The sequence below is a fragment of the Amphiprion ocellaris genome, chromosome 5 (assembly GCF_022539595.1).
Source record: "Amphiprion ocellaris isolate individual 3 ecotype Okinawa chromosome 5, ASM2253959v1, whole genome shotgun sequence".
NCBI classification, from domain to species: domain Eukaryota; kingdom Metazoa; phylum Chordata; class Actinopteri; family Pomacentridae; genus Amphiprion; species Amphiprion ocellaris.
In genome coordinates, this window is record NC_072770.1 from 35,138,097 (window position 1) to 35,161,456 (window position 23,360).

Sequence of the window (23,360 nt, forward strand, 5' to 3'; positions counted from 1 at the left end):
TTCTTCAGAGGAGCCAGCCGTAGACAGTAATAGACCGAGGTTCAGAATGGACATGAGCTAGAGCACAACATCAGGAAGGGGGTTAAGGGAAACAGAGAAAAATGTGCACGCTCCTGGAAGCCAGACAAAGAGAAACGCTTCTTGTGATGTCCTCCCACCAGAGATGCCCCCTCTTTGGTGTGGTCCTCCTGCATCCTAGAGTGCTCCCTGCTCCAGGCGCTGGGCATCGATCGGCTCAGCCTGATGGATGTGCTCTCTCTCTCTCTCTCTCTCTCTCTCTTTCTCTTTCTCTCTCTCTCTCTCTCTCTCTCTCTCTCTCTCTCTCTCTCTCTTTCTCTCTCTCTCTCTCTCTCTCTCGCAGTCAAAGCAGCAGCTCACAGTAAACACTCTGGCTTTATTATCACCTCTTCACTCTTACCCAAGCCAGTCTGTGAGCCATGCACTTCAGCTGCCTGCCCACATATTGGAAGAGGAAGATGTTGTAATCAAAAATTGGACATGACCTCTCTTGTAACGCAGCCCCACAGTGCACACAGGTCAGGTCCTACTTTGTGAAATAGCAATCGCTGCCCTTACTGTGGTGAATCTCGTAGACAAACTGGTTGCTGGAGGGAACACTGATTGCTGCTTCACACCCAGGGGCAGTGCATAACATTGGCTGCCCACACAAATACATGGATAAAATGGCTGCTTATTTGTACAAGGTATTGCTATTGATTTTGTTTTAAATACATTTTGCTCAGCCACCTGAGTATTGGCTTTGTGTCCATTCCAGTTGCTCTCTTAATGTTGTGTGAGCCAAGGCGGTAAGCACTGACCCACACTGTTATTGTTTGTGTAATTGTTTTATGTGTTGTATGACTGACGCCTTGGCAGACAGAAATAAACACTGTTACAGTCACTCATCAGCACAATTAAATAATCTGTGTGTTTGATTTTTGTTTGACGATTTGCTTTAAATCTTCTGGAGCTTATCTGTTTTCTTTTCTGTGGCTCCATGACCAGATGAGCATGGCAGGTATCTATGGATTATTGATGTGTTTGTTTAAACATTATAATGCGCTCGTCTTAGCATCAGTAGCCCCTCTAGTCTGTGGTTCGCTTGTAGCAGAGCTCTAGCCAGTGTAATTCAGCAAACTGTTTCACAAATTAAACATTAAACGCAATCTTATTTTGCAAGTGATATTGCTCCATTTTGTAAAACTGCTTGGCATTCCTCCCCTCCCCAGGTGACCAGTCACCCAGAGCCTGTGTCCCAGTCTATGAGCCTCCAGCAGCCCCCCCAGTCCCAGTACAACATGCCAGACAGGGACAAGCAGCTCCTCTTTTCAGAATTTGAAGATCTCAGTGCCTCCTTCCGCAGCCTTTACAAGTCTGTTTTTGAGCAGTCCTTCAGCCAACAAGGTGAGTGGCCTCACGGGAGCGTCTAGTGGAAACCTAATAGAGAACCTAAGCTTCACTTATCAAGGAACAGGATGATTCTCAGAACGATTTTCCTAATGTGGGTTTGTTCTTAACAGCTGGGACTATAGAGAGTCTTTAGGCACTAATGAGGTTTACTAAGAAGTGAGCAGGTATTTGACAGACTGTCTAGCCTATAGTGTAAATCTATGTTCGGTATTTTCATGGTCTCTTGCCAGAGAAATGTAGGAAAGACCTCATTTGATATTCAAACGCTGAGTCTGAGAGTTCATGTCATACATATTTTAAAGAGATGTTACTGCATTTACTTTATGGTTGATTCTCTACTTTATATTTTTCACATTACATGAAAGTTATCTGCATCTCATCACGTTGGAAATGTTTTTTCATCGAGGCTGTGCTTCATTAGAGGAGTGGAAGAGGTTATAGGCAGCCCAGGTCCTCAGTAAATCTGTTGGATTTGTCATTCATTTGTCATAATGATGTAATCTTTGTTTCATATAATGCATAGTGTGGATGGTGCATGGCTTTCCAAAATGATGAGTCCCTGCAGAACAAAAAGCAGTTTTGCTTGTAATCTGATTGACTGATAAACATGGAGCACTTGACAAGCGAGTTACGAGCAAAGTAGACTGAGCTTTCTGTGTATAACCTACTTTCACAAATCAAATGCATTTCATGCTAATGTTTTCAAAGAGTTTCTCTCCTTTAATCTATCATCTATGTTTCATTAGTTGAAAGTTGTTACCTTTTTTATGCGCATAAAAGTGAAATCTCTTAGTCAGACAAGCTCTAGCAATTAAAAAGCGTAAATAATCGAGCTAGAGGATTTCACACTCTGCCGCTGTAGACAGTGAGCTAATTCACTGGCTTTGATAATAGGTAATGAGCTCGCATTATTATTCTGGTGCCGCGTTAATTGCTTTCTGTATTTCCCTAGTTGGACAATGGGCTTTCTGTGCCGATAAGAGATGCACCTTTGTCACCCCTGCAGTGAGTGTTACGTGCCGATTGTGGAGGTGCAGGGCTAGAGTCAGCTCTAAAAGCACTCCAGTGAAATAGGTTTACTGTGCCAAAGCTGTGAAGGACAGGGCCTCTTAAGACCACTCCCCGCCACTCAGATGATTGCAGTTGGTTGTGCAGATGTTCATGCGCCAGTCATGTCTGTTGAAAAAGCTAGGCTGCAGCACAGTGATTTTGTCAAAGACAATCCAGGGCCGTATAGCTGGAGAGGAGAGACGACAGCAACTCGAGCTTGCGAACCTTAGAATCACAACCGATGCTGAGTCATTCCCTCATACAACAAAATGGCAGCTGGTCTGTCTCAAGTGCAGAACTACTTAAACAAGGGAGGCCCACATCCCATTACTGTAAGATGTTAAGATAGATGACCTCAAGTAGCCGCTTTACACTTATTCAGCTCATTCTGAAACCATGTGAGTGCATTTGTGTCGGAATTAGTAGTCTCTTTTCAACAGCTGGGGCTGCCACTAAAGATATTATCATTTAATTTGTCAATTATTTTTAGATTCATTGATTCCCTGGGCTCAGGGTGACATCTACAATAGATTTTTCTGTTATAACAAATGATCCAATGAGAAACTGAGGAAAGAAGCAAACCCTCATGTTTGAAAAGTTAGAATGTGTCATGTATTGCTTTGTACATGATTACTTGATAGATGGATAATTACACTATTTTGATGATTTTTTTTTTTTTCCAATAAAGCACCAAGCTAGCTTCTTCGGTGTGAGCACTTGCTGATTGTTGTTTTTGACTGTTGGTTAAATGACACTAAACATTTAAAGATGTCAGTTTGAGCTCTGAAATGTTTTCTGACATTTAATGGAAAAAACAACTTATTAATCAAGAAAGTCATCTGTACACTTATGCATAATAATAGCTGTAAGTTGCATGCCTATCAAATTGTTTGCGTAATTTTCTGTTGAATCTGTTATTGGCATTTCTTGTCAGCACTCTGACAGCTTGGTGTTGGTGTGTTTTGTTTCCCAGGTCTGATGGGCATACCGTCAGATTCCTCCCAGCAGACCCACACCTCCTGCTCCTATCAGCACTCCCCCAGTGGCACCATTAGCACTCAGAACAGTCTGTCAAACAACCAACCCAACAACCACCCCAACAGCCACTCCGCCAACAGTGGCCAAGTGCCGCTGTCCCATCCTGCCCAAGCCCACCCTGGCCACGGCTCCCCCCACGCACAGCACCTCCCGCAGCACGGTGGACCCCACAACCAACACAACCAACACAGCCAACACGCCCAGCACAGCCAGCACAGTCAGCACCCACAGCACCAACAGCACTCTCAGCACTCCCAGCACGGTGCGCACTCCCAGCACGGGCAGCACCCATCGCAGCACCCATCCCACGGCCAGCACCCACAGCAACACACGCCACACCCCTCCCAGCACACGCAGCACAGCCAGCACCCTCCTCAACACGGACAGCAGCACCAGAGCCTCTCCCACCAGCCCCATCCCACCCAGCAACAGATGGCCTGCAACACAGGTAAGACCCTCTGTCTGTCGCCGTCTTCTCGTGGACCAGCGTCGCCTTGTGTTGTTTTTCTCTTCATCCTGTCCATCACACAGACGCATGTGGACCAGAGCAAAGATGACACATTTACTGCTGCGTGTGGTTTCATGTCAGCCCTCATTTTGTAGCCATAAAGCACCATTGTTGTTGTTTTAAGTGCTAAATGGTAAATCATCATCTGATTTATTATATGTGCTGTTGAGAACAAAGCACTACTGAAGCCAGTGACTTTAGCGGCTTTATAGAGTCACCTGGCTCCTCCTAGTGGCCACACCACAGTACTGAGCTGTTTAAAAGCCTCATCAACTGTTTTATTTGGTGTTACCTTCTCATTCGTTTGACACCGTAAGACTGCCTGCACAGCTATAAAAATGTGACCACAATGAAAATGCATCATCAGACCTTATTGCCTAACCCACAGTAAAAAGCAGTTACAGCAATTATTGTGCAATGGCCCATAAATTATGTAATTAGGGATAAATCTGTATTTGTCCCAGGAGTCAACTTGGCACTAGTACCAAATTACCAGAATTTCATCTCTTATTTTGTAATGTTACAGGTAGTATGCTGTGTGTTTGTTACAGGTTTACTGTCTGACTGGTACCCAAATCTGGATGCACTGAAAGAAAGCTGTCGTATTGCTAGCAGCTATAACTGGGCTGATGTCGACCTTTCACCTTTCCAAGGTGCGGTTTGGACACTACAAGTAGATCTCACTGCACTGACAATAATTAAATCATACGTCCAGCGCAAACATTTTACAAGATTGCAGTTTTCTCTGTCAGATTTACCTCCTGACTGCTCACACACAATCAGAGGAAATTAACATTTAAAGCTAGAAGCTGATAGTACAGTACTGCCCCAGCTTTTGATTGAGTGCTGAAGCGTTGACACTGTGGAGTTGATTACGAGTTTAATTAAACTGAGCTCTTCAATTAAATAACACTGCCTTCAAGTTTAATTACCAAAACACCAAGCTCAGCAGGTCAGTTTATCCAATTACAGTCTAGGATTGCAAGGTAGGATGTTTTTTAAATATCACCCACTGAAGGTTACTGACATAATGAATATATATTGCAACCAAGTTCTTGCTTCATGTTTGTAAATTAGTTTCTCATTTAATACGTTTATATTCCGTGGACAGTCAACTGGTGCAGAGTCATACATTTCATTGTCACGAAGGCATTTTAGCGCTTAGAGAAGCCACCACTAGCCCTGACTGTGACTCTGCTGTTTGTGTGTTTTAATGTGTGTTTTTTTGTTCCCAAGGATTGAGAGAGAGTATGAGACAAGCAGAGTTGAACAATTGGTCTCTGGAACCCACCCAGATCGCAGACCTCTGCTCATCCATCAACCAATTTTTTGCCCGCACCGGTGTAATCCAGCCACAAGGGGCAGTGCAGTCTCCTGTTTGCCATGGCTCCATGCACACCAACAAACCCAGCCAGCACCTCAACACAGGTTAAACAGCTGCTCCTTTACCCCAACAAGTCGGCCATTGTGATCAGTGCAGAGGTTGTGTAAAAACGAATCACTTTAAAGTGCTTTTAAAATAATGTTTACGTGATTATTAAGAGACAGTTGTCATATTTTTTACATTAGTTGGGAATACAGTGATCTGCATAATGTATCTTGCATGATTTTGGAATTTAAACTTTGGCCATTTGGCCTAATTTAGATGCTTTTTATGTAATTGTACAAAAGAGAAACTTTAATTGCAATATGTCAGTGTGTTCATGAGACCTCTGCCTGTTTACAGACAAATGTGTTTTTCTGTGGAGTTTTTAATTCATTCTGAGCCCTGTAAAGTCTGTAAAGATGAAAGCACATGCCCAATCTCTGATTCATTTATTCCACTCTTCTTTCTGTAAGGACAAACAGATTTTTCTAAATATGAGCCATAGGTTCCCACCCCTTAAAAAGGAGTAATGTTTACTGGCAACCTCTTGTTATTTGCAGTGTTTGTATACCGGTTTGATTATACAAGTTTGAATTCCTTTTCAGTAGCCCAAAGATGCTAAATAATACAGTAAATTCTAAAGAGGAGGCAAAGATAAGAGGAAAATTTGATCCCCCATAGGGTGGAAGTCACTGCTGAAACACTAAGAGCAAAACAGTTTCCCTTATTCACAAACTGCAGACATTAGAAATTCTAAAGATCACTTAATGTTTGCAAGAGCAACAGCACATTGCAGCTGTAGCAGCATAAATTATGACCTTCCACCTGTGTGCATTTACAACAAATTCTGAGAATCTTTATGGAAGACTGAGAGGGTATACCAAATTACAAAGCCAAGCGGCTGCTCTAACAACTAATGATGTTGAAATGCTTTACTGGAAATGCATCTGAACAGGTTGTGGTTTAATAGAGGTTTAAGAAGAAGTTTTGATTCTCTCCTCCAGGAAATCTCTACATGGACTCTAGACAGAGCATGTCCATGATGGGTCCTCCAGGATATCCCCACATGCCCACCATGAGCACTGCAGGACCCACTATGACAGGTAACAAGGAGCCACAAAAAACAAACACGAGTAAAAAATCATTACTTATAGCTGTTGTGACAACTAATAACCACTGCCTTGTGCACAAACGCAACTTTTTTTTCAGTCTTCCCTAACAAAAAGAAACTACTGGATGAATTTGATTTGCTCTTTCTGTCTTCCCAGCACATCATGCACAGATGAACCAGCAGCACATGATACCTACCAGAAACTTCCAGATGCATCGCATGCCAGCTGACGACATCCAGGATGATTTTGATTGGGACTCCATCGTCTAGCCCCTAGACCTCCGTTTTTGCAAACAAATGGGAGCGAGGAGAGGAGGTGGAAGCTGGAGGAAGCCAGGCTGAGCTGAAAGGCCGCAGGTGGAGGAGGCCACTGTGGGTGGGATGCAGAAGAACATTTGACGAGCTTTGGAGAAATACAGACTTCAGAGTCCTGACAATTTTACAAAAGCAAAACATAACTAGAAGATGTTACTTTGAAGACAATCATATTTAGTCGGACATGTCAAAGTGATTGCTTACAAACTTGTCTGAAGACAAGTAGAACACATTCACGTCTAAACCACATGCTCCTCAGCTCTTCAGCCAGCCCTCTCCCCGTCCCTAGTGAGCAGCCTTCCAAAGTCTGAACCCCTCTCCCCCCCAAACCCCTGCTCCGTAACTGTTATGTGATTTGAGCGACGTGTTCAGCTTGTAATTCTCGTGTTGACATTGGCATCAGCTGCCTCTTGGATGAGTTTATCTCTCTTTTTTAAAATTTGTTTAGGTTTTTTTTGTTTGTTTGGTTTTTTTGTTTTTTGTTTTTTTTTTTTTAAAGAAACACAGGCCGTCTCTGTGAGTAATGTGATGGTGCTCGTTGATCACTTTTTGGGAGAAAGTGGGCCCCACTGTGGCTGAATTGGCGGTAAAGTTAGGTTTACAAAAACCGAGGTTTTGAACAGGGTGTTAAATGTTTAAGCAGGCTTGATATTCAACAAACCAGAAGCAAGAAAGAGAGAGCGAGAGATCATCGTGGTCCGTTTTTAAAGCCAAACAATGTGATCAGACTCGCCGCGATAGAGCAGGTATCAGAGTAAAGCAACGTTCTTTCTTAGTTCTCTTTCTCAAGCACTTAAAGATGAATGAATCTGATGAGAGTGAGCAGAAGATAATCACAGGGAAGTCAGACATTTGAGTCTTTAAAAATTCTGTCAACCCAAAGTAACCTGAGGTTTAGGTTCTCCATGTGTGTCATGTGGCTGATATTTGTTCCACCAATCATAAGTTCGTGAGTTTTAGAAAACCTGCCTATTGATCATTAAACAAGACTTGATCATTCAATAACAGTGAAGTAATTTGCAATAGTGTCTGACTAAAATATAGGTAAGAGGGTATTTTGGGTCAATCTTGACTGATTATCAGTTGTTGTTCGTATCAATATTGAAATATATGCTGGCCAATAAATAACAAGCAAATGTTAAAGATATCTTTGAGGTCATTTAGACATTTTATATCAAAAACACACTTTTTTTGAAAATTGTAAACTCTGAATTTTCTGATTGAGTGTCTTAATTCTTTAAAAATACAAACGAAACAATGAAATTTTGATTGTTTATGTAAGCAGTACATAAGATGAACTTTCAACTCAAGTGTCAAATTGGCCTCAAAACTCCAATATTAGTTCGGACTCTAGTGTGCAGAAGATAGTTTTCAATGCAGTTGTTCAAGTCAGTAGGGTTCAGATTTATTGAATGAATAGTCTGACATTTTAAGAAGTGTGTTTCTTCACCTTTAGTTTGTTGAGCACATTGTAAATAAGAAGCAGACACCAAGGACTGTTAGCTTTGGTTATCATGAAGACATGGGGGGAAACGGGTAGCTCAGCTCTGTCCAAAAGAAACGTGTGTGATTTTGACTTTGATTAATGATCAATAGAATACACAATACTTATTGAAATTTTTCTTTACAGTGGTCAAAAAACGGCCTGATTTTTACTGCAAGTTTCTTTTAAAGAATGAGTTGCAACCAAATTTTTCCGCTTATGTACATCAAAGCTTTTGATGCTGCATGCAGTGTTTATTGTCACTTCTGACATTTAAATTATGGAGATATGATTCTTTTTTTTTTTTAACTGCCCAATGTTTTGTTGTGATAGATAGCGTAAGATTTTGCTATTATACAATCATAACAGAATGAGAAATGTGACTCATTATACAGTACATACAGTGTGTATGTGTGTTGGTTGAACATATGGTGTGTGCGTGCGTGTGTGTGCGCGTGTTTCGGTTTTATTGTAATTTTAGGGCTATGATTGATTGCTGCAATCATCTCTATGCTATCTATGAGCACAAAAGCAGATGCACACAGTGATTAAAGACTAGATTCGAGACGTGTTTTCGTGGAAAGGGTTTCTCAAGCACAGAACAGGGAGATCAGTGGTTCTGGAAACCTGTCCTCTGTGTCCTGTAACAAGTGGCTCGTCAATCAGACAGGTGCTGAACTTTAGAGACGCTATGTTAAAAAAAAAAAAAAAAAAAAGCCCTTTGCACACCTATACTTTTTGTTTACTTAACCATTTTAAGATGCAAAGCACCTCCCTGGTCTAGAAAGCTAATCGCACCTGTTAGTTCCATTTTTCATCCTCTTATTCATCATTTCACTCACATGTAGACTATCTGATGTCTGGATGCATTGTCCACAGTTGACAATGAGCAGGATGACTTCTCTCTGTCATATCGCTGAACTGTGTATGGTGCTCTGCATCTATGACGCTGTTTGTGTCTTTGTTTAAAGGAATAGTTCAATATTTGGGGAAATGTCTGCTTATTGGCTCTAAGATAGGAACTGATATCACTCTCATGTCTGCATGGTAAATATGAGGCTTATTCTAAAGACTGCAAACATCTAAACTGTCTCCGTCCAAATCTGCCTACCAGACGTTGTGAAGCTCATTAACCCTCGTGTCGTCCTGCGGGTCAAAATTGACTGGTTTTAAAGTTTGAAAATGTGGGGGAAAACATATTTTCACAGTGAAACTTCTGATGTCCACGTTTTCAACATTTTTGGGAAATGTTTGAACATTTTTTGGTGGAAAAATGAAATGTTAAAAATGTTTCTGAAGAACATTCACAAAAAAATCCAGCGAAATTTTTTTTTCAAAAAAGTTGATTTTTATGTGATTGTTCTTAAAGAAAATATTAGAAGTTTTACTGATATATATATGTAATCACTTTAGATATTTTTGGGATTTTTTTTTAGAAGATTTTTACTCATTTTTTTGAAAATATTTACAGGAATTTTCTTGCCAAATTTGTTTGTTTTTTTAAAATAAAACTTTTAAGGAAAACTTTTAAGGAATTTTTGGAATTTTCTTCCTGAAAATTTTGCAAATTTTCAGAAATTTGGGGAATTTTTTTGCTGAATTTTTGGATTTTTTTCAGACAAGGAAACAATATTTTTTGGTGCCTGTAAATGAGGACAACAGGAGGGTTAATTAACACATTATATTCTCAATTTATGTGCAGTTTATAGTCTCATTTTATGGAGAAATGCTGCATGTTCTTGCACCAAAACAAACATGGACAGCAACTGCCAGCTTGTACTGTTTACATGGACTACAATTAGCTCTAAAAGGACCTTAAAAATGATTAGAAAAACTTTTTTCTTTACTAGTCCTGCTGTGGAAGGGTGGATTTATTCACTTGTCACTTTTCTATTAGTGTCACTTTCCTTTCAGTTCTCCAGTGAACTCTCACACCACCAACCTTTCTGCTCACAATTCATCTCCCTTGGGTTTCCCACAAGTAATGTCATTCGTTGCTGAAATTTTACCATATTTTGATCTAAAATCAATAATGTAGACAGTAAAGTAAGAAATGAGAGAAAAGGTGGTTTCTGAGATAAAGCTGAAAGTGACACACCAGAGAAAAGAGTCGACTGAAGCGGCCCTTTTTACAATATACATTCTGTTGGATGTGAAGAGCTAACCTCAAACTAAAAAGACCCAAACCTTACAGAATCCCATTTGTTCAATAAATAAACATGTTTTAGTCATAGGTGAGCTAAATAGGCAAGACTAAACCTAACAGAATATTTGTGCCATCAGTTTCCAGTCTTTGCACTAAGCTAACAGTCTCCCAGCTGTGGCTTCATATTTATGATACAGACATGAGAGAGGCATTAATCCGTTCATCTAAATCTCAGCAAGGAAGCTAAAGATTTTTTTTTAAATTACCCCAAAATTTCAAACGATTTCTTTAAGAAAATTTAGCTGCTAGGGAGTCCAGCAGTGGGCGCAGTTTTGATTTCATATTTTGGATGACAATCATGGATTCTGCATGATTTTATGATACTTAATGATGTTTTGTGTTGATGAGAAAAGGCACTTTTGAGTCTCACATGGTTGTTTTATTGGACATTATTGAACCATATTTCTGAACGCATAGGAGGTTAGTTGGAACTCTAACCAGCCCGGTTTTATACTGTAGATCTTCTGTTTAACTGTCCAGAGCTGCACTGTGCAGAAGAAGTCGACTTCTCTTCTTTGAAGTAATGATACTGCCGTTCATTTTTATATTTCCAGCTAATGGTTGTTCTTTTTTTAAATCTCTGCCAATCACACCTGTCCACTTCTGCTTCTTTCTTGCCATGCGTCGTCCGTCTGTGTGTATCGAATGTCCGCCGTGTACGGAAGATTGCCTCACCTGTGGATGTCAGCAATGACTTTTTAGGTTTTGCTCAACTGCCAGGATTTCATATTTAGCGCTCAGACAGGATACTTAGTGAGCTGAGTTAACCAAATTGTGACTTTTGGGTGAGTGCGGGCCAAAGGACTGCAACTGAAGACGGCAGCGAAAAAGGAGAATCGGTGTGTATTAATGAGGACTCTGAGGAGCTGAAACGGAGAACAACCTGCAAAGTCCTCGCTGGGTGTGAAGGTGAAGTGTTCCTGCTCTTCCAGGTGAAGACTGTGAACACAAAAGCTACTATAAGAGCACATCAGCCCACAGGTAAAACGCAAGATTTGAGCAAACAGATGTGGCTATAAAGGGAAAAAAGGTGAAGACAATGACTGGATCACAATCACGGTTATGTCTCTGTGTGTGTGCGTGTGTGTGTGAGTTTGCTTGTGGGAGTTTAAGTTTGTTTTTTTTTTTTCAGATGACAATTTAAGTTTTTAAATACCGCTGAACATGTACCTGCCAGAGAGATTATTATTATTATTGGGGGAAAAAAGCTGAAAAAAAAATCCTTGTTACAAAATGGGAGAGAACTGCCAACATCTACTGCTGATTGGGGCCTATTTTATTCAGTGCTGGTGTGTTGTTGTGCTTGTACATATATGTCTTTTCAATCATCCCTTTTTTTCCTCTTGGGGGTGGGGTATCAAGGCAGAGGGTGGGTCTTATTCACGAAAGAGAGGAGGGGAAAAGAATAGAGTATTTTGTTATTGTCCAATCAGAGGGTGACAGTATGTATATATCTATATTGTATATATGTGATGAAAATGCGTTGGCTTTTTGTGTGACACTACCTTTTACCTGTACTATGGTTCTACATTCAGTGTTTCAGTGTTGATAATATATATTTGGTTTGTGTTTTATTTTTCAGTTTGTTTTGTTTTCTTTGATTTTGTCTTTGTCATTTCTTGTAATTTTTTTTTCGCCTATTTGTCCTCTTTTCTTTTGTTGTTTATTGCACGGTTTATTACTTTTGTTGTCCAATGAGGTGACACAGCTACTCTTTGTATTCGTTTAGTGCTGTAAAATAACTCAAGTGTTATTAGAATTGTCGATACCACCGCCCACCCCACCCCCTTCCCCAATATGCATGAATGGCACTTAAAGAAATAAAATATGGTAACTTCACTGTGGAATAATGTGCTGTTTGAGCTTTCTTCCTGGACGTTTGAGCTAATGGTCAATGGAGATTTCATTATCAACAAAGAGCTGACTTGAGTGTAGAGTTTATTTTCACTTATCACAATCTGAGCAACACATCTGAAAAGGGAGAGACATTCACAGATTAAATGAGCGAGTTCCCTGTTATTCTCTCACCATATGGGTCAATATATAATTGAGGCACTTTTGAAGTCCATGGGATATATCTTGCATACATTTTTATTAAAAGTAAAAAAAATAGTGTTTTTTGTGTTCATTATGATCAAATTTTTACAAATCCCATCATTATTTATGATGGAAACAGCCACTTATTAATGAAAAAGGACTGGATATCACTAAAATGTCAACTAAATAACCATCTGAATTTAATAACAACCACCTTCTAATTAGTTAAACAATAATACAGTGAGCTTATTTATAAATTGTTGTGATTGTGTTCTTTTTCTTAAGTTGAGATAATCATAACACACATTTCTTTTTTGGCAATAATCAAATTTTATATGGAAAATAACAAATTGTCTCTGTCTCCCAGAAATCACTTTCAACTAAGTTCCACATTACAAAAACACCTCTCAAGGAAGTGTGTTAATTCCAGATCACATGACCTGCTCCATATGATGTCATTTCCTCCTGAAGGAAATTTAAGGGAAATTTTTAAGGAATTATTGGAATTTTCTTCCTGAACATTTGGCAAATTTTCAGAAATTTGGGTGATTTTTTTGCTGAATTTTTGGATTTTTTCAGACAAGGAAACAATATTTTTTGGTGCCCATAAATGAGGATAACAGGAGGATAAACAACACAGAAACTTCTTATCACTCCCAAAGAATGTGATATATCCTCCCTAATGCAACCACTGGAGAGTCGTCCACACTGCAGACAGGCCAGCAGTTTAATTTGTGCAGAGGAGAATATGTCCTGTGAACCGATGCGTAGCAAAGTTTAATATTCTCAAGCTCTACTTCAGTTAATGGAAGTATTAAAAACTAGTATATCCTTTCATCAGTTTAAGATTGGGTAAATATTTAATGTGGTGGCTGACTTGGTAATTCTGCATGCCACTGGGCGCTGCGTTCACAGAGCAAAGACCTTTATTTATATCTTAGAAACTGAATTCAACTCTTGCTAAGAGAGTTTTTCTCTCCATTGTGGTTAAGTATTTTTTTTAGCTATATATTGCTTAGAAGCAGCCATATGTTGCTTAGCTCCATATTACTTTTTTAAATTTTTAAAGCAGGAATTGGTATCCTTTTAATCTTTTTCGAGCTGTTGAAATTGTGACGTATGTAAGAGGAATGCCTGGTGGGTAGTGCTGTGAAAGAAATCCATGTGATCGTGTCTCAGGAGGTTTCTCTTCGCCCTCCATATGGTGTGACACCTCACTGACACTGCACCAGAGCCTCACCCCTGCAGGATATTCACTTTCATCGGGGGCCACCAGCCTGACGGCGGCACTGGAGGTATTAGGAGCTTGGAGTTTGACTCAGACCCAGAGGGAAAGGACACTGACAAGACCGACATCATGTTCAAAAGTTCCTCTTTGCTCCTGCTGATCCTTCTCCTGAATGTTCAGCTGTACTCACCAGCACCAATACGTAAGACACGCTTTTCCTATGAACTCTTTTCCTGTGGTGCTTGAACTCAGAGAACTCTTATAATTAATGGAAATGGGCTCCTGTGTGGCTTTCGTGACATTTATATGATGGTAAATTATTTTAAAGCTACATTACTAAATTATTAAGGAACTGCAGGATGGCAAATTACCTTAATATGGATTTAGACAGATTTTTACACATAGTATATATTACCCTAAATATTATTAGTATCTAAATGTGACGCACTGTTAAATAATATCCTGTGTCCATATTATAATTGTGTATCAATCGAATTTTGTGCTGTAATTTTTACAACTAATTCAGAAGATTGCTGGAATAACGTCATCAGTATTTGATGATTTATTATTGCATCAATACCAGAATATACTGAATAGACTGAATTATTCTATTGACAGATATTTGTTATGTTTTATATAATTATACATATTGTTATATGATTAATTTACTATAGTTCTTACATAAGTTTGAAAATGTTGTTTAATAAGGACAAACCAGACTTTGATGTTACCTAACAGGTAGCTTGTTAGTCAACAGAGTCTAAGGCAGGGAAAGGCAAATGTTGCTTCAGGTGTTTTCTAGCTGTGAATCATAAAAATTTGCATTCAGTTTGGAAACCAACCTCAGTCACCCTGATAAATTGAAACTAAAACCCCTCTGCCTGAACTCTCAGATGTGATTAACAACCATGCTTATCTCAAAATGCTTTCAGGACCTGTTGAATGACACACCTGCCCCGGTTTGAATGTTACCAGAGGTTTGAAGTAAACTTGGGTTGCTGTAAGCCCTCCACGTCTGCATCTGGTCACTGAAGATGGTCCGAACTATTACATAATCTGCCATCGTTAAATCTGACGCCGTTTTCAGTGCAGAGTTAACTTTGTGGGAAACAGCTACCCTTTTGTTAAGCTTCTGGTTATTTAAAATTACCACTTGTCTCAAGTTTATGATGGAACTTTTGAAACCAAATCACTAGATAGTTTTCTATGGCACAGACAGAGAGAACACAGATGATTAGCACATGTTTAGCACTTCCAAAATAAACTGTAATTTCATATATCGGTGAAAGTGTACTAATGATACTATATGAATTGAAGCAGATAATGTAACATTCTTTTGTTGACTAATTTAGAGATCCAATCAAATGTCTGGTGAAGCAGTTAAATGTGGATCTAACTCTTCTTGCAGCTGCTGAAGTTGCTCAGTCTCCTGCTGCTGCTGAACAACCAGGTCCAGAGGAAATCACACCTGTAGAGGAGGAACAACCAGTTCAGGAGAAACACATTCCAGCTGCTGAAGGGGAAGAAGCTCCGTCTCCTGAGGAACCGCCGGCTGAGGAAGTAATTCCAGCTATTGTAAAAGAACCAGAACCAGCCCCCGTTGGAGATCCAGATGAAGCTGCATCTCAGTCTCAGTCAGACCCTCAAGCACCTCCAGCTGCACCTTCAGAGGAATTTTCCGAGGAGGAAACTGTAGTAGCTGCCTCCGGAGATGAAACAGTAGTGGTTGCTGCAGCAGAGCGTGAGTCTCCAGAACATGATGATGTGGAGGATCCAGCTCCAGAAGCACCAGTCCCTGTCATTCCTGTAGAGGCTTCAGAAGATCAAGCTACAGAGAACAATGCAGATGCAGATGGACGTCCTCCCAGTACACCTGAAGAAGAGATACCTGTTATCCTCATCCCTGTAGAACCTGAAACAGAAGAAGCAGACCAAACAGAACTTAGAGAAGAGGAAGCAGCACTAGAAGATGCAGCCCCACAGGACCCTGTTGTTGTTGTTGATCCTGTAGAACTTGAGACAGAAGGTGAAGAGCAGGAAGAAACGGCAGCGGAGTCAGTCCCAGAAGAACCTGCTGTCATAGTACTTATAGAACCTACTGATGAGGAACCAGCTCCAGAGGATGCAATCCTCACAATTCCTCTTGAAGATCCAGAAGAAGATGGTCCAGAGGAAAACACAGAAGATGATGAAGTTGTCCCATCGGATCCTTTTCCAGAAGAACCAGTCCTAGAAGAGGAAACAGCTTCTGAGGAAAGTGAATCAGAAGATCCAGTCATACTTACAATACCTGCCACAGAGTCCACAAATGAGACTGTCACCATAGAGAATGTATTGGACCAAGCTGAGGAAGCTGCAGCAGCTGCAGCAGAGATTATAACCGAGGCTCGGGCTGAACCTGTCACCACTCCTGCACCAGCTGTCACTGATGGAGACGCTGAAACTGTTCCTGCTGCTGTGGAAGGCGGTAATCACAGCCACATTCGGCTGCGTGAAGATGATTTTATAGCTGCAGTCACAGTGATAGAAGATGAGCCTGTAGGTAAGAATCCAACACCGAGCTATTTTCAAAGCATTTGTTTGAATTATTATTTCTCTACAATGTACAATTGTCTCTCTGCAACATATTCTTCTTCTCTCATAGGCCTACTAACCTGAGAAGTTACTGTTTTTCTGTGCTGCGTTCAAGCATTCAAGGATGTAATCGTGACCAATTATAGAGACATTTAAACAAATACTGAAAGTCTTTTTCATCTCCCAGTTCTTCTAAACAGAGGGGCGGTGCTCGGAGCAGCATTCTTCACACTGATGTCTTTTATCGTTGTCGGATTTATTGGAATGACTATATCAAAGAAACTACGGTGAATACATGTGAGTACAAATGTCACCAATTTACTGTTTGAATCCACAACTGTTAGCAAATGGTTTGTTGTTAAAATTACATCAGTCCCTGAAAACCTGGTCTCATATCTTTGTTTGAAATATTTATCACTTCAAAAGCAACATCAAAGATAGAAAGAAAAAAGTCCCCAGCATTATTTATTAGGAGTTTTACACCAGACTAAAGTGTTTACAGGCATGCTAGTGGGCCTGTAGCCGAACAATAAATCAGCAGGCTGACAGTGACAATTAGCTGATGTTTAGCGGGTAATTTTGCCTTGTTTAACCATCTCTGTGTAGCCTGTTAAACACAAAGTACAGCTGAGACTCCTGGAAAACAATTCAAATCCCTCCTGTTAAATAACAGATCAAACCTTTTAACCCTCGTGTCGTCCTGTGGGTCAAAATTGACCCGTTTTAAAGTTTGAAAATGTAGAAAAAATATATATTTTCACAGTGAAACTTCTGATGTCCACGTTTTCAACATTTTTGGGAAATCTTTGAACATTTTTTGGTGGAAAAAAAGAAATGTTAAAAATGTTTCTTAAGAACATTCACAAAAAAAATAGATTTTTATGTGAATGTTCTTAAAGAAAACATTAGAAGTTTTACTGATATATATGCAATCGCTTTAGATATTTTTAGGAATTTTTGGAAGATTTTTACTCATTTTTTGAAAATATTTACAAGAATTTTCTTGCCAAATTTGGGGGATTTTTTTTTTTTTTTAAAATAAAACTTTTAAGGGAAATTTTTAAGGAATTATTGGAATTTTCTCCCTGAAGGTTTTGCAAATTTTCAGAATTTGGGGAATTTTTTTGCTTATTTTTGGGATTTTTTTTCAGACAAGGAAACAATTTTTTGGTGACCGTAAATGAAGACAACAGGAGGGTTAAGACTGACAGCATGTTCAAATAGCAATATCTGTTCCTGTAACTTGCACCTACAGTTCTGTCTCCTGTTTCAGGACACTGAAGTAAAGGTGAAACAACTGTTTGGGGCCATATGGAGCAAGAGAAGCACTGACCAGAACAAGTTTTACGACATTGAATCTTGGCTGAAGGAAAGTCCCCTGAAGGTGATTCTCACACAGCAGGTTCTCCAAGGTTTCTACATCGCAAAAGTGCATCTTTGCACCAATATCCAAATGAAGCAAACAAGTAATGTGTTTGTTATCCACCTGAATCAATGCTGAAGGAGGTAAAGACTTAAGATCTTAACAGTGCATCAATGTGAACAGAGTCTACTAACAGTACAAGGCCCATATTCACGTCACCAAAATAAATGGATGGAAATATTATCAGCAAAATTTACTTTAACTATCAAAGGTAAAAATATTCATTCATTCAGAAGAATGATTCATGCAGTGATGTTGATTAAAGTGGAGCTATTTTTAATTTAATCATAATGTAAAAGTATATGATTTTATATACAGTTAGGTTGTGTAAACTCTAGCAAAACAGGATACTTAACAGTGCAATTATATGCTTTGTATGAAATCTTAATTTATAGATGCAGTTGAGCCAAAAAAAAAAATACTTGACATAAAATTTCCCTTTGAAATGTGGTGTAAAGTTATAAAATGTGTACACAAGAAAGGGTTGAACGTTGGCTGACTATTATAAGTAGCACTGAGCTACACGAAAAGGAGATCAAATTTTGGTGTAAAACATTTAAATCTGTCCATTTAAAGGGGACGTGTATCTACAGGAAGACTATATGAATATTCTGATTCATCCGAGAGATCGTGTTTTTATTTTGAAATTTATAAACAATGACAACTTTGCACTTGTGACTTGTTTGATATTGTTGGGAAAGCCTCAAACATTGTTTAGCTGTAAATCATCAAATGTACTTCACGCACAGAACATACAGTTCCCTCGTGGATGACACATACTGTACACTGCAGCAGCCTACATGTCTTAAAAAACATGCATGTCCTGCATACTGTTGAAGAGCACGAGGGCCTATCACTTTCCCTGCTCTGTCCTGCAGCAGGAGACACAGAGGTCTCCTATTAATCATGCTCTGGCATGCTGCAACACCAGCTACATGTGCATGGCTCATCCTGCACACAGTAAATATTTTTAGGATGGTGAAGGGGACACTGTGTTCCAATTAAACGGTTCAAGCTGTGTTCCGCATTAAAATTGCATATCCCATCATAACTGTTGCCTGCTTTTAATTGCACTTGTTTTCAGGAGCCTGTATGAAATAAATGCTCATTTATAAGACCTCTTATAGTGGGATTTTTTAAAAATAAGTTTTACGGGTTTACAACAGGAACATTCGCCTTTGCAAAAGTTAACTGAACATCATTAAGATGACTGAACAAATTAACAATTACACTTTCAAATATTTTTACATTAGCAATTAAGCTTCATAAAAGAAGTGGAGCCACATTGATAAATTAGTCAGGGTGATGTTTTCTAATATCAGCTTACTGCAGATGCTGTATATTTTTATCCATGTATATGCAAACCTGTAAGAGCAAGAAATTGTGAATTAGGTGGAAGGTACATTTGTTCACCTCAGAGCACTGACAGGTTACTGTTTCAAAGATATAAGATCGAGCTTGAATCTTGCTCACACAAAATGCAAATAAAGAATTTGCATCAAGTTTGTTTGCCATGTGTTGGTAAAAAAATACTCTCTGACTTTTTAAATGAGCAAATATTAGTATGGGTATCTTCTTTAAAATTATGAATTGTTGTTCTTAAGCAAAAATAGTCATTAAAGCTTCAGAAACATCGACAGCTATCCAGATCGTTGCTGCTTGTGGGTACCTGTTGCAGATGTAACTAAATTACATATTTGTGTTTGGTTTGTGCATGAAAATTGGGTTGATATATATATATTAATATACCACCTTATTAGGTACACCTGTTCAATCACTTGTTTACACAAATAGCTAATCAGCCAGTCACACAGAGGTTTACAGAGAATGATTTGAAAAAGACAAAATATCCAGTGAGCTGCAGTTGTGTGGACCAAAAAGCCTTGTTGATGTGAGACATTAGAGGAGAATGGGCAGCCTGGTTGGAGATGATAGAAAGGAAACAGTAACTCAGATAACCACTCGTTACAACCAAGGAATGCAGAATACCATCTCTGAACGCACAACATGTCCAACCTTGAAGAAGATGGACGACAGCAGCAGAAGACCACACCGGATGACCAAAATTGGACAAGATTGGAAAAATGCCCAGTCTGATGAGTCTCCATTTCAGCTGCGACATACAGATGGTCAGAATTTGGAATAAACGACATGAAAGCATGGATCCATCCTGCCTTGTATCAACGGTTCAGGCTGCTGGTGGTGGTGGTGTAGTGGTGTGGGGGATATTTTCTTGGCACACTTTGGACCCTTTAGTACCATCTGAACATGGTTTAAACTCCACAGCCTACCTGAGTATTGTTGCTAACCATGTCCATCCCTTTGTGACCACAGTGGACCATCTTCTGATGCTACTTCCAGCAGGATAATGCTCCATGTCACAAAGCTCAAATAATCTCAAACTGGTTTCTTGAACTTGACAATGAGTTCACTGTACTCCAATGACCTCCACAGTCATTAGATCTCAATCTAATAGAGCACCTTTGGGATGTGGTGGAACGGGAAATTCACATCATGGATGTGCAGCTGACAAATCTGCAGCTACTGTGTGATGCTATCATCTCAATACGGAGCAAAATCTCTGAGGAATGTTTCCAACACCTTGTTGAAAGTATGCCACCAAGAATTAAGGCAGTTCTGAAGGCAAAAGGGGGTCCAACCTTCTCCTATGTTAACAAACTGATAAATATATAAGAGGTTTGTTCAGTTCCTTGGAATGAATGATTTCTATTTGTGGTGTTCGGTAGCAGATTTGTCCTTTTCTTTAGGTAAGTCTAAATGTGTCTGTTTGAATATTAATGCGAACACTCAAGGTTTATGGGCATAATGGCTTAAAACAGTCATAAAAAACAGGGGAAATTTCTTATTTCATTGTGCGGCTGAGGTGAAGCCTTTTGAAGAGACAGGATAGGAGTCACCACATCTGATTAAATGATGTTGACTGAGGTCACTGAATGAGATGAGGTGAGGAAATGAATGATTTACAGCATGATTTGTCCTGTGTAACTGCATTTCTGGGATATTTTAAAAGAAACACAACAGGAAAGGAGATGCAATTAACATAGAAACCCTGGCTGAATGCCCTCAGGTGTACCCAACCACAGAGTAGGAACTTGTCCACTATGTCCTCATATGACACATAGACATGCCTTAAGAAGCTGCAACACAGACCATTAGCAGGAGGATAGTAGTGCTACCTTTTATTCCTGACAGGAAACACACACCTATATTAGACACAGACATACCATGTGGTACAGAGATGGTGTTTAGTTAGAATCTCCATTAACTGAACATAGATCACACATCTGCTCACAAATGCTACAGCTCATCCAGGACCTTCTGCTCTGACACCAGCCCTGTTCTAACCATGCTTCTAACTAGCCACAGGGCACAAACCTGCAGCCACAGACTTTGATCGGACGCTGCACTACCTATTCATGGTATCACAGCAGCCTCTAGTGGCCACAGACTCAACCTGTCAGTAGAGGTAGCTGTCATGCTCACCTTACTTGCCCTTTGAGTGCCAATATGATGACTATCTGTGGGAAGTCTATATATGGCAAGTTACAGTTCAGCCTAACAGGATCCACAGCTGCTGGAGCTTTCTTGCAGCTGTTTGCCTTGTTTTAGTCTCGAGATGAAGACATATAAAAGCAGGTTTGCGAACTGTACTTGTGTGTATTGTCATAATTTCTTGCATTTTCTTCAGAGGATAGAGTTTGTTGATGATATGAGAATGTTAACTGAACTGTCATACATTAGATTTGTATCAGTTCTGTGTCCAGCTTTAACATCTCTGTTGTTTCGGGGACACTGTGGACAGTTCACAAGACTGTTTTACAGCATTATTGGATTTGTATATGTATTAAACTTGCATCGATGTGTTCTAGTGCTTTGATTGTGTATTTGGTTAGGAATATACAGGTTGTATTACTGTATTTTACTCACTAAGGGATTTTCTAGAAAATGTTCAAGCCTATATCACAACACAAATTAAACGTGCAATATAAGCTCATTTATATTGTGAATTTGAGAGTTAGTTTTAATCTAAATTTTTTTTAAAAATTGGCATTTTTTCTTCCAATTCAGCTAAATTTCATTTCATTTTATTCCCACCACCTTGCAATGTTTTATTATAGAACCCCAACATATCTAATGATTCCCTTTGAGCAGAAACTTGCTGACAGCAGGAAGAAAAAACAAACTTCAACAGGAAGAAATCTGCAGCAGAACTGGGCTCTGGCATGGTAGACATTTGCCTCGATGGGTGGAGTGAGGGCTGAACGTAGCGACAAAAGCACAGCAGACAAACAGCAAACAAGACAACAATAAACACTTATCAGGTCATTGAGGTCAGTAAGTACAGATCAGAAATGTGAGCTTTGGAGAGCACAAAACACAAACTACAGGAGAGAGAAGACACAAAGTTAATGACATGCAGCGATGGCATATAATTATATGGAGAGGAGAGGAGCTCAGTGCATCATGGGAAATCCCTCAGCAGCTGAGGCCTACAGCAGCAGAACTAAGGGATGGTTCATGGCCACATGAGTCGGCTCTGATTATAAACTTTGTCAGAAAGGGGAGTTTTAAGCCTTTTTTCATTCAGAACTCACAGTTTTCACTGAATTCTGCCACCAAGTTAGATTGTGAGGAAGTAAAATTCTATATTTTATTTATCTGTCCACATCCCCTTGACTTCAGTTTCATCAGGATTGTAGTATTTATGAATAACTTCATATCAGGACCTTTATGAGAGCTACAACAGTGTATGTTTACGCTGCCAGAGATATCTGAACACTGTGTAATTTTACAGTACTTAATAATCATCATCAATCATCATCATGATCATCAATAAATCAGCTTGAAAAAGTTCTGTAATTTTGTCCCTTTTGAAATCTTATTTTTTAAACAATCTATTAAAAGTCTGTTCTAAACAACTGCTGCATGAGTAGGCATTAGTTTTAACCCCCCTGTTGTCCTCATTTACGGGCACCAAAAAATATAGTTCCCTTGTCTGAAAAAAAAAATCCAAAAATTCAGCAAAAAAATCCCCAAATCTATAAAAATTTGCAAAATTTTCAGGAAGAATATTCCAATAATTCCTTAAAGATTTCCCTTAAAAGTTTCATTTTTAAAAAATCCCCAAATTTGGCAAGAAATAAAAATAAAAAAAAAAATTTTAAAATGTAAATATTTTCAAAAAATGAATAAAAATCTTCCAAAAATATCCTAAAAATATCTAAAGTGATTCCATACATATCAGTAAAACTTTTAATATTTTCTTTAAGAACATTCACAAAAAATCAACCAAAATCCAGCAAATTTCGCTGGATTTTGGTTGTTTTTTTTCCCTTTTTCCCACCAAAAAATGTTGAAAAATTTCCCAAAAATGTTGAAAAAAATGGAAGTTTTCACTGTGATTCCCCCCCCCCCCCCCCCCCCCCCCCCCACACACACACACACACACAGACGCACACACACGCACACACAAATTTTCTAACTTTAAAACGGGTCAGTACAGGACAACACGGGGGTTAAAGCAGACTTAATAAGTTATAATGGGGGGAGGGATACAATAAATAGGGGGAACAAATGCGCAAAGCTCACT

At 39.3% G+C, this 23,360-nt stretch overlaps 2 protein-coding genes across 4 annotated transcripts in view; both read left to right on the forward strand.

Annotated features, from left to right (window-relative positions):
- foxj3 (forkhead box J3) overlaps positions 1-12,337 on the forward strand; it is an 81,786-nt gene extending 69,449 nt beyond the window's left edge. For 2 of the 3 annotated variants that reach the window (XM_035942844.2, XM_023298141.3), the window contains 6 exons: positions 1,230-1,404; positions 3,434-3,946; positions 4,558-4,659; positions 5,243-5,434; positions 6,377-6,475; positions 6,641-12,337. In XM_035942844.2, coding sequence (XP_035798737.2) covers positions 1,230-1,404; positions 3,434-3,946; positions 4,558-4,659; positions 5,243-5,434; positions 6,377-6,475; positions 6,641-6,753 — 1,194 coding nt within the window. In that variant the 3' untranslated portion in view covers positions 6,754-12,337. The remainder of the gene's footprint in view (positions 1-1,229; positions 1,405-3,433; positions 3,947-4,557; positions 4,660-5,242; positions 5,435-6,376; positions 6,476-6,640) is intronic. The other variant, XM_055010574.1, reaches the window with a different exon arrangement.
- A 1,387-nt stretch (positions 12,338-13,724) lies between these two features.
- Positions 13,725-18,866, forward strand: LOC118469543 (fibrous sheath CABYR-binding protein-like). Its single transcript, XM_035942855.2, has 4 exons — positions 13,725-13,954; positions 15,161-16,294; positions 16,514-16,623; positions 17,600-18,866. Exons 1-3 carry the CDS (start codon positions 13,882-13,884, stop codon positions 16,615-16,617), a joined length of 1,311 nt encoding a protein of 436 aa, XP_035798748.2. The 5' UTR covers positions 13,725-13,881; the 3' UTR covers positions 16,618-16,623; positions 17,600-18,866.
- Positions 18,867-23,360: the final 4,494 nt, after the last annotated feature.

Coding starts and splice junctions, on each gene's coding strand:
- LOC118469543 (XM_035942855.2), top strand. CDS start 13,882: ATGTTCAAAAGTTCCTCTTTGCTCCTGCTGATCCTTCTCCTGAATGTT. Junction 13,955..15,160: donor GTACTCACCAGCACCAATAC/GTAAGACACGCT, acceptor CTCTTCTTGCAG/CTGCTGAAGTTGCTCAGTCT. Junction 16,295..16,513: donor GATAGAAGATGAGCCTGTAG/GTAAGAATCCAA, acceptor TTCATCTCCCAG/TTCTTCTAAACAGAGGGGCG.